This window comes from Myotis lucifugus, unplaced genomic scaffold (genome assembly GCF_000147115.1).
Source record: "Myotis lucifugus unplaced genomic scaffold, Myoluc2.0 scaffold_116, whole genome shotgun sequence".
NCBI classification, from domain to species: Eukaryota; Metazoa; Chordata; class Mammalia; order Chiroptera; family Vespertilionidae; genus Myotis; species Myotis lucifugus.
The window spans coordinates 995,406-1,007,223 of NW_005871164.1; the positions used below are offsets into that span (position 1 = coordinate 995,406).

The window sequence follows — 11,818 nt, forward strand, 5'->3', positions numbered from 1 at the left end:
AGAAGCAAGGAAACTTTCCAAGAACTGGGAATTATCCTCAATTACTATGTACAAACTAATGCCACCAATATCTTGTTAACCATTCCCTGTTACTCCATAAATATCCACTTTTTTATTCTTGGCAAAAAAACACACTATTTTTACAAAAATCTAACCAAACTTGTAGATTTAACTACCATTTTACAACAGCCCCTCCCCCCCAAAATAAATATTGAAAGCAGAGGATCACATTAAATGACACAAGGATGCAATCATCAGAATCCAGAATATGGGTCATTTAACAAGACAACCAAAAATTTTATATAAATAAAGGCCAAAAGAGATAGCCTTGGCCAGTGTGGCTCAGTTGGTTGGAGCATCGTCCCATATACCAAAAGTTTGTGGGTTCAATTACTGGTCAAAGCACTTGCCTAGCCGTAACTGGTTTGGCTCAGTGGATAGAGTGTCGGCCTGCGGACTGAAAGGTCCCGGGTTTGATTCCGGTCAAGGGCATGTACCTTGGTTGCAGGCACATCCCCAGTGGGGGGTGTGCAGGAGGCAGCTGATTGATGTTTCTCTCTCATCAATGTTTCTAACTCTGTATCCCTCTCCCTTCTTCTGTAAAAAATCAATAAAATATATTTAAAAAAAAAAAAAAGCACTTGCCTAGATTTCGGGACCAATACCTGGTGAAGGCATGTATGGAAGGCAACCAATCGATGTTCTCTCTTGCACTGATCTCTCCCCGCCCCCCTCCCTCTTTCTCTACCTCCTTCCTTCCTCCCCTTTAAAAAATCAATAAGTATATCAAGTGAAGATTGAAATTTTAAAAGGAAAGAAGAAACATATATACAGAGAACCTATAAAAAGACTGAATAGAGTTATCAACCAAATCCAATGAGTACACAATGTCTGAATCTTGATTCAAACAGATTAATAATCGGAGAAATCTGAGCACTGATTAGATTTTAGATATTAAGAAACTGCACTGTATTCAGGGGTAATATACTTAAGATATATTTTTAAAGTCCTTATCTTTAAAAGATAAGTATTTATAGGTAAAACAATATTTGGAATTTACTTTGAAATAATCTGGGGGTAAGAGGTAGATTTGATAAAACAAGGGTGGTCTAAGGTTAATAACTTGCATAGCTCTGAGATGGATACCTGGAGGTTCATGATATTCTTTCCTCTATTTTTATATATAAAGTTTCCCATGACAAAGGTTTATTTTTCCCTATTTTCAAATCATTTTTGTTTCAATTACATTTGACATATATTATTATATTAGTTTCATATGTGCACCCCAGCAATTAGATATTTCATAACTTACTAAGAGATCATCTGGATAAATCTCACACCCATATGATACCATATATAGTTATTAGAATACTAGAGGCCCGATGCACAAAGTTTGTTTAAGAGTAGGCCTTCCTTCCTCCGGCTGCTGGTACCAGCTTCCCTCTGGCACCTGGGACCTGGGCTTCACTCCGGCCACCAGCAGGCACCTGGGAACAGGGCTTCCCTTGCAGCCCCAGCTTCATCCAGAAGGTCATCCGGTGGACGTCTGGTCTAATTAGCATATTACACTTTTATTATTATAGATTATTATAGATTACTGACTATATTCCCTATGCTGCACTTTACATCCCCATGACTATTCTGTAACAACCAATTTATACTTCTTAATCCTTTCACCTTTTTCACCCATTCTCCCAACCCCCCTCCCTTCTGGCAACAATCAAAATGTTCTCTGTGAGGCTGTTGCTGTTCTGCTTGTTAACTCAATTATTGATAGATATGTACTTATTGCCATTTTATTGTTCATATTTTTATCTTCTTTTTTTTTTCCTTAAAAAGAAAACCCTTTAACATTTCTTGTATTACTGGTTTGGTGATAATGAATTCCTTTAGCATTTTCTTGTCTAGGAAGCTCTTTATGTCCTTCCATCCTAAATGACAGCTTTGCTGGGTAGAGTAATCTTGGTTTGTAGGTCCTTGCTCTTCACTTTGAATATTTCTTGCCAGCCCCTTCTGGCCTGCAAAGTTGTTGTTGTGAAATCAGCTGAAAGTCTTATGGGAGCTCTCTTGTAGGTAACTAACTGCTTTTTTCTTGCTGCTTTTAAGATTCTCTTTTTGTCTTTAACCTTTGGCATTTTAATGATGTGTTTTGGTGTGGGCCTCTTTGAGTTCACCTAGTTTGAGACTCTCTGTGCTTCCTGGACTTGTATGTCTATTTCTTTCCCCAGGTAAGGTAAGTTTTTTGTCATTATTTTCTCAAATAGGTTTTTAAAATCTTGCTCCTTCTCGTCTCCTTCCGGCATCCCTATGATGTGAATTTGGTATGCTTGAAGTTGTCCTAGAGGCCCCTTACACTATCTTCATATTTTTTAATTCTTCTTTCTTTTTGTTCTTCTAGTTGGTGTTTTTTGCTTCCTCATATTCCATATTGCTGATTTTATCTTGGCATCCTCTACTCTACTGTTGAATCCCTGTAAATTATTCTTCATTTCAGTTAATGTATCCTTCACATCTGAATGATCCTTTTTCATGCTGTAAGGTTCTCACTAAGTTCACTGAGCATCCTTATAAGCAGTGTTTGGAACTCTTCATCTAGTACAGCGGTTCTCAACCTGTGAGTGGCGACCCCTTTGGGGGTCAAATGACCCTTTCACAGGGGTCACCTAAGACCATCGGAAAACACATATATAATTACATATTGTTTTTGTGATTAATCACCATGCTTTAATTATGTTCAATTTGTAACAATGAAAATACATCCTGCATATCAGATATTTACATTACGATTCCTAACAGTAGCAAAATTACAGTTATGAAGTAGCAATGAAAATAATTTTATGGATGGGGGTCACCACAACATGAGGAACTGTATTAAAGGGTCGCGGCATTAAGATGGTTGAGAACCACTGATCTAGTAGATTGCTTATCTACAATACATTTAGTTCTCTTTCTGGAGTTGAGTTCTGTTCTTTCATTTGGAACATGTTTCTTTGTCTCCTCATTTTGGCAAACTTCCTCTATTTGTTTCTACGCATTATGTAGAGCTGCTACATCTACCAGGATAGTAGAGTAGCCTAATATAGTAGGTGTTCCGTAGGGCCTAGTGACATAGCCTCTCTGATAACCCAAAATGGGCAATCAGGGTGTGCCCCCTGTGTGGACTGTGTACTTTGATTGCTGTTGGAACATCAATAGGAATAATTTATCCCCAGGCCCATCAGCTGCAAGGACTGGCTGTGACCACAGACCACTGACCTCTGACCACCATGGAGGATCAGCTGTGCAGGGGCCCACCCCAGAGTAGGACTTACTTCATCAGGGCTCTGGTGCCCACTGAATTTGTCCCTTGTGGAGTTGTTTGTGTGGTGATGCTTCAACGTGGTCAGAAGCTGTCCTCTGGATGCACAGGCTCTCAGGCCTCCAGGGAGGTGCAGGCCAAGATCAGCCATCACCTGTTACTGCCCAGAGCCATCTGGCATGAGCTACAAAGCAATCTGCAAATGTCTGCTACTTGTGTTGGCCCAGGAAAGGCCAAGCTACAAATCAAGGCTAGCTGCTGCTACTGCCAGGCCTGGGGCCACTTAGTGAAAGGTATGGGGTATGCAGAGTCCAGGTTACTGCTTGTTTGAGATATTTTTAGAAAAATCTAATACATGAGCCAAGATAGGTCATTCATACGGAAAAGCCACTGTAAACATCATGGGTACTCCTGAAATGGGGTGAGGTGGGGCCTCAAGGGATCACAAGGTGGGGAGGGTGGACAGTGGTAGCCAAGTTGATGGAGACTCAGACATGCTGGCTCTGTGGAGGTAGAGAGCTCATCAAAGCAACAATGGTCTCTGCCAGCACTTCTGTCTGGAAGAAAGCTGCCTCCCCAGCTCTCGCCCTGATGCTAGACATTTCAGTTCCTTCCCCTATGTCTCTGATGCCTTTTTCACACTGTTACCCAGTGATAGAGCTCAGAGGGAGTGAGTCCGAATAAGTCCGTGTGTGAGCCCTTTAACATGTTAAGCGCCAAGCCTGTTTTGTCTTCCTTTCCGTTTAGCCCGCGATATCCAATTTCACCGACATGCTGGCGGCACCAGTGACTGACCGGTCCGGACAGAAAGTATAGTGTCAGTCACCAGTGACTGACATGGTGCTTAATGTGTTAAAAGAAACTGCCTGGGACTCCAGCAGTCTACCATATCCCTCAGCCTCAATCCCACTGGTTTTTACAGCCAAAAGTTATGGGACTTCTTTTTGACATTGGAACCCTGGGCCAAGGGGCCTGATGTGGGGCTGGGACCCCTCACTACTAAAGGGGGATCTCTGCAGCCGAGATATCCCTTCTGATTTATATCCACCACATGTGAGTATGGGACCAGCACATTCAGCATCTCCACCCCTCTTACCAGTCTCAAATGTGGCTTCTTCTTTAACTCCCTACTTGTAAGACTTCCATTCAGCCACATTTCAGGTGATTCTAAATAGTGGTTGTCCTATGGTTTAGTTGTAATTTTGATTGGGTTGTTGAAGGAAGTGAGTACTAGATTTACCTATGCTTGCCATCCTGACTGAAAGTCCCTATGATGAAAGTTAAATGTTTGTGTGCACACACAATTTCTGTTTCTCTCTATGCCTACTGCCATAAGTGTAGTACAAGTCACTAATATTCCTTGCTTTAGTTATTACAATAGTCTGGTCTTCCTAGAATGATGCTGTGTTTCCAAATAATAAAAACAGCCAATGCCCTAACTGGTTTGGCTCAGTGGATAGAGCGTCAGTCTGCGGAATGAAGGGTCCCAGGTTCGATTCCGGTCAAGGGCATGTACCTTGCTTGAGGGCACATCCCCAGTAGGGGGTGTGCAGGAGGCAGCTAATCAATGTTTCTCTCTCATCCATCGATGTTTCTAACTCTCTATCCCTTTCCCTTCCTCTCTGTAAAAAATCAATAAAATATATATTTTAAATAAATAAAAACAGCCAATATATATGAGTATTCATGATGTACAAAGCACCATAACAATTGTTTTATATGCATCATCTCATTAAATCTCCCAACAATCCTGTACTATCTCCATTTAACAGATAAAGAAACAAAAACTCAGAAAGGTTAAGTTACTGAATATCACAAAGCTAGAAAGCTGCACAGCCAGCTCTAGCTGGTTTGGTTCAGTGGATAGAGCATCAGCCTGTAGGCTAAAGGGTCCCAGGTTTGATTCCAGTCAAGGGCACATGCCCGAGTTGCAGGCTCGATCCCCAGTAGGGGGCATGCAGGAGGCAGCCAATCCATGATTCTCATCATTGATATTTCTATCTCTCTATGCCTCTCCCTTCCTCTCTGAAGAAAAAAAAAAAGTAAGTTGCACAGCCAGAATTCCAGCCAAGCCAATATACTTCAATAGTTGTGCTTTTAATCACTACTTAAACCATTAATGTTACCCAAAGGACAGAGTTAAATTCTTTAACATGGCCAAACAACACTTTCAACAATCTTATCCTGGCCTACTTTTCAACCTCCTCACTTCTTTCCACCTCCTCTATGCTTTAGGCACACTGGTTGTTCAGTTTCAGGCTCCCTCATACTTTAAAGCCTTCCTGAATATTGGAATCTCTGCCTAGTATATATAACCTTACCTACACAATTCATCCAACACCTATTTTTTTTTAAATATATTTTATTGACTTTTTACAGAGAGGAAGGGAGAGAGATAGAGAGTTAGAAACATCGATGAGAGAGAAACATCGATCAGCTGCCTCCTGCACATCTCCCACTGGGGATGTGCCCGCAACCCAGGTACATGCCCTTGACCGGAATCGAACCTGGGACCTTTCAGTCCGCAGGCCGACGCTCTATCCACTATGCCAAACCGGTTTTGGCCAACACCTATTTATTATTCAAGCCTCAGCTTAAAGATTTACTCCCTAAAGATTTTTCTGAGTCCACAAAATAGGTTAGCTATTCCTGATATACATTCCCAGAGTTATTCTATACTTTCCTTTTTGTAACACCCTAACACCTGTAATTATTCCTTCAGTGTATTCCTTCCCACCACATTATAACTGCCTTATCAGGAAAGTCATTTTGTTATTTATCACTGTATTCTCAGCACTTAGCCAAATTTTTTACATATGATAGTGTTCATTAATAAATTATGAGGATAGAAGAAATGAGGTACAAAGGAGGAAATCTGCAAATGAGGCAAAGTCAATGTTCAAAAATAAGATAATAAGCCCTAACCGGTTTGGCTCAGTGGATAGAGCGCCGGCCTGCGGACTGAAGGGTCCCAGGTTCAATTCCGGTCAAGGGCATGTACCTTGGTTGCGGGCACATCCCCAGTAGGGAGTGTGCAGGAGGCAGCTGATCGATGCTTCTCTCTCACTGATGTTTCTAACTCTGTATCCCTCTCCCTTCCTCTCTGTAAAAAATCAATAAAATATATTTTTTAAAAAAAAGATAATAAATGTCAGAATAGTGTTTACCTTTGGTATAGGTAGGGGTGATGACTATGGGAGCAGACACAAGAAAAGCTTCTAGGTTACTATATTTACTCTATATCCTGAAGTTTTACGATTGGAGTCATAAAATTTTTTTAACTATATAATTAAGACTTACCTATTTTACTACATACAAATTATACCTCAATAAAAAGGAAGAAGGGGAAGAATGGCAGGATAAGAAAGGGAAAAAGAAGGGAAAAGAGAGCAGCACTTCCAGGTGACATAAGCTTCAAAAAGGAGAGAAATGGTATAGGTTTGAATACTTATGGGAAATGTCTCTAAATGTGGCAATGAGAAAGGCGATTACATTGATGATTCTGAGGTCTAGTAGGTATGGAAAAGTAAATACTGCTCACTTGGGCAGGCTGAAATTTTCCACTTGGAAAAAAAATAAATAAAGTTAACGTTAAGTTGGGAGGGGCCACAGGGAAGGAGAAATTTCTATTGTGAAGAGGTTGAAGCTACTAGGCCTATAACAGAGTGAAATTCTAAATGGCACAATCATAAACTAAATTTTTTTTAAAAAATGTTATTAATTTACAAATCATAAAATATACCTTTGTTGCATATGTAGGTTTTTCTATTGCTTCATCACCAATGAAGAAGTCTAAGTCATCAACACCTTTCAACACCCTCCTTTGAGCTTGATCACCCACTTTTGCTGACTCCTTAATAGCAATACCTTTAAAATAAAAGTTATTTATACATGTCAAAAATTTTATTATTTTCAGGTGAAACAAATTTATAAAATACTTCTTCCATTATAAAGTGCTATTAAACAAAACATGATTTAGCATATTTAAATTGCCAAACTAAAGCACATAGGTAAAAGAAAAAAAAATGACCAAATTCATTTAACACAATGAAATCTCAATCCAAAGACAAGGTTTCAAATGTTAAAAGCCAAAAAAAGAAGTATGGCTCTGGAAATGTTTCAGTTATATTTTTTAATACTATGTTAAGATCTACTTTGATTTTATAATCCCACCAAATCAACATATGCCAAATCAACATCAAAAAGAAAAAATTTAAAAACACTAACAAATGACAACACAAAAATTACAAGGGAAATTTTTTTTTTTAAAGCTTTCTTTATGCCCAGACAACATGGATCAGTGGTTGAATGTGGACCTATGAACCAGGAGGTCATGGGTCAAGGCACATACCCAGGTTGCGGGCTCGATCCCCAATGGGGGGCGTGCAGGAGGCAGCTGATCAATGATTCTCCCTCATCATTGATGTTTCTCTCTCTCTCCCCCCCTTCCTTTCTGAAATCAATAAAAATATATTGTTAAAATAAATAAATAAAAGCATTCATATTTCTATTCTATTTGTACTATAATAGATTAGTAATTTCAATATAACACTGACATAAGGTTCTATTAAACTAATCATACAAGAAAAAGCTTTTTTCAAATCATTTAGGTAAAACCCATAATAATCCCCTTAAAAAACTTCAGAAATTCAGCATACAGTTCTATACATAAAACTTTTTACATATTTCTTAATTAAGTTATGTTTATAAATCCTCCAAGTTAAGCAGTCCTTCATTTTTATTGTAATTACCTATACATAATACCTATATGTAATATCTATAATGTAAATAATAAAAAATGCATACACTTAAGTTAATCTGGCATTCAACTGTTATACTTTCATTTAATAACAGTTACATACTTAATGAAGTGGGCAAAAAATACTGAAGGAAAGAAATTCTAAATCCACATTCTACTCCTGAATGTTAGAAACCTTCTCTAGCAATCTATATATATAAAAGCCTAAGCGACGGTTCAACCATTAGACCAGTAGCCATGACGCGCACTGACCACTAGGGGACAGACACTCAATGCAAAGGCATGGACACATGGAACAGACTGATGATTCTCAAAGGGAAGCGGGGGGGGGGGGGGGGGGTGGGAAGAGATTAACCAAAGATCTTATAATGCATACTAGAGGTCCAGTGCATGGATTCGTACATCAGTGGGGTTCCTTGGCCTGGCCTGCGGGGATCAGGCCGAGTCCATGCACTGGGCCTCCAACATCCTCCAAGGGGTCCCGAATTACAAGAGGGCACAGGCCAGGCCAAGGGACCCCACCAGAGCACGAATCTGTGCACCGGGCCTCTAGTTCATTTATAATGTACATAGGCATCTAGATAATTTGCTATAAATTTCCTGGAAAACAAAGATATATAAAAATAACTTTGAACCATATCTAAAGCCTTTCCAGATCAAATACTTATGCTCATCAGTAGCATGACTATATCTGCTGATTATAAACTCTGTACCTGTAGTACTAAAATACTAGTTGGGTGAAAAAACTCCAAAATCAAAAACCTCCTTTCAGAAGGCAAATAAATTTTTAACATGCTGCAACTTCTCATAAGACAATGAAAACTACCAGGTGGGTAACTGGAAATATCGGGGAACACTTTGTAAAGTATATGATTGTCTAACCACTATGCTATACAGCTGAAACTAACACAAAATAACACTGAATGTACACTAGAAAAATAAAGACAATGAAAACTAAAATATTTTGACAGAGAGATGAAATAGAGAATGGGTAGAATGGTGATGAGAACCTAAGGTTCAAAAGATCAGTATTTTAAAGGTCTCCAATAAACACTACATATAGCCACTTGAGAACATAAGCAAAACCAAATTTTGTAAAGATGAAAGTGACATATCAGTAATCTCCTAAAATAATTGTTTAATCACAACATAATGCCTTATAAAATATTACAAATTAAGAGATTGCAAAACCAGAAATAGGTTGAATTGTGTCCTGCAAAAAAAGATATGTTGAAGCCCTAACCTCAGAATGTAACCTTATCTGGAAGTAGGGTCTTGCCAGTTAAAGTAAGGTTATTAGGGTGGGCCCTACTCCAATGACTAGTGTCCTTATAAAAAGAGGAAATTTGGACACAGAAGAAAGACAGCATGGAGATACACAGGGAGGAGACAGCCAAGTGATTGTATATACAAGCCAAGGAGGATTATCAGCAAACACCAGTAGCTAGAAGAGGCAAGGTTTCTCCCCTAGAGCTGTCAGCAAGATCATGGCCCTGTTGGCAACTTGGTTTTGGACTTCTGGCCTCCAGAACTGAAGTCTCTGTTGTTTTAAGCCACCCAGTTTTTGGTACTTTGTTACAGCAGCCTTAGGAAACTAATACAAGCATATACAATGGTCTAACAGCACTAAATTCAAATACAGGGTGGGCAAAAATTGGTTTACAGTTGTAATACAAGTAAATAATAAAAGAATAAGTTGTGTTCACATACAACTATAAACCTACTTTTGCCAACCCCTGTAAAACTAGAGTCAAGTACTAGTCCACAAAAGTACTTCTATACAAGTCAGCAATAGAGCCAGTATTTGTCATCAAAAACAACAATCAGTAAATTGATATATAAATGTGAGGAAAAGTAAAGAAAAGCAAAACTGTCCTTCAGTGTACACAAGGACAACAGAATGGTACCACCAAACTAAGGCCACTATTCTCGCATGAATAAGCTATATCATCAGTGTCACCTAAAATTCTTTCTAGGTATTAAAGAATTAGACTTAGGTAGTAGGCTAATTTCTTACAAAATCAATTCCTAGAAAAGTATACCAATGAGCTATTCATGTCCAATTAGTACCCCACTGAGACTAAAGATGTGCAATCTTTGGCAAGCCTAATAATTTCTACCTAGTTCTCAACTTCACTAATTCTGAAATGTCAACTGCTTTCATTACTCTCTGAATGTTTATTTTTCCATTTCTTTCTTATTTTCATAATAAGAATACATAAAAATATTCAAACAGTCACATAAGTACTACTGTGCAAAACTACTGACACTCCCAAAATTAAACTGTCTAGGAGTTAGCACCACCAAGCAAAGGCTCAAAAGGTCTGTCATCTAATAAGTTAGTTTTAATTCAACATTAGGACAAGTAAATCACAGGTGTTACTATATAGCATGAAAAAGATGAATCATTTGAAAATCAAAAGTACTAAAGTATGCCAAGGACCAGATACATAATCCATGCTAACAAATAAAAGCTGTAACAAAACCAAGTATGAGAGTATTTTTAAAAAACTACTGAAAGACAAACTACTGAAAGTTGATGTTCAATTAAAGTAAACAAAATAGGACAGAATAACAACACTGTGTGGTTATAAGATATTAGAAAACAGCTGAAGTCAACATCTCTAAAGATGAGATTCAGTCCTTATTTTAAAACATGAGCTTAGGTCAGGATGTCAACAAGCACAAGGCCCTGCAAAAAGTAATCATATCCAAAAACCAAAGGACAGTCTTCATAAGTGTGTGATGGGGATGCACTTCTTAACAGTTAGTTTACAAGCACATACTGTTAATAGCATTATCCTTAAAGCAGAAGCTTGTTTAATTCCTTCATCTTGTCTCTAAAGAGATATTTGGAAGATTTGGTAAATGGAGCTAAACAGAGAGCTGAAATGAATGATTAGAAGTGCAGAAATGAGGTCACACTTAAACTTTGCAAACCATAGTACTTAAAGGATTAAATAGTACTGTGTATCAGAAATGATTATTTCTTTTACTTTAATTAAGAAAAAGATCTTTAAATCTGTTAATTTGTGGCTTAAAAGAAACACTTACAGGAAGGGATGATAAACTGTGGTTCTGTATTTCCAGCATATCCTATTTTTGTATACCTGCAAAATAAAAAGAATTTTATAAGGATTTCACTTACATCTTGGCAATTATTAATTTAATTCTTAGATTTCCATTTATTATAAACTGAAGTTCCATGGTGGGTAAATAATACATAAAATCCCATAGCTTCAATTCATTTAAACATCTCTACTTTCAAAATTATAAATACCCATGGCTTTTTACCAGCACTTCCACGTCTAGAAACTAATCCTGTAGATATTAATACATACATGAAGTAACATATAACAAGGCCATGTTATTGTACATATACATGTTAGATGTATATATTGCATTTTTTTTTGCTACAATCTTGCTTAGAACAGCAAAAGAATGGAAATAATTTTTAAAAACCATCAAATGAGAAACTAGTTAAATATGCTAAATTTATACTATGGAATATTACATAGCTATTAAAAAGAGATTGAAGAACTCTTATGTACTGATAGAAAAAATCTCCAAATTGTATTGCTAATTGAACAAAGCAAAGTACAGAACAATGTTTCTTTCAAGTATTCTACATCTGTATAAAAGTAAAAGGGCAAGATTAAAAACATATAATTTATTGTATAGGCACAGAATATCTGTAAAAGAGTACAAAGAAATCAGCAACTGTAGTTATCCCCAGGGAAGGAAACTGGGGTAGGTGATGG

General features: G+C 37.8%; 1 protein-coding gene across 2 annotated transcripts in view; it reads right to left on the minus strand.

The window, feature by feature from the left end:
- Nucleotides 1-11,195, minus strand: part of ACTR3 (ARP3 actin related protein 3 homolog) — a 36,947-nt gene extending 25,752 nt beyond the window's left edge. The window contains exons 1-2 of one of the 2 annotated variants that reach the window (XM_014459834.2): nucleotides 11,112-11,195; nucleotides 7,041-7,165 (exon numbers count right to left, since the gene is read on the minus strand). Coding sequence is in view for 1 of the 2 variants with exons in the window: in XM_023757863.1 (XP_023613631.1) it covers nucleotides 7,042-7,051 (10 nt within the window). In the remaining variant the exon portion in view is untranslated. Of the gene's footprint in view, nucleotides 1-7,040; nucleotides 7,166-11,111 lie in introns of those variants that run through there. The other variant, XM_023757863.1, reaches the window with a different exon arrangement.
- Between the last annotated feature and the right edge of the window lie 623 nt (nucleotides 11,196-11,818).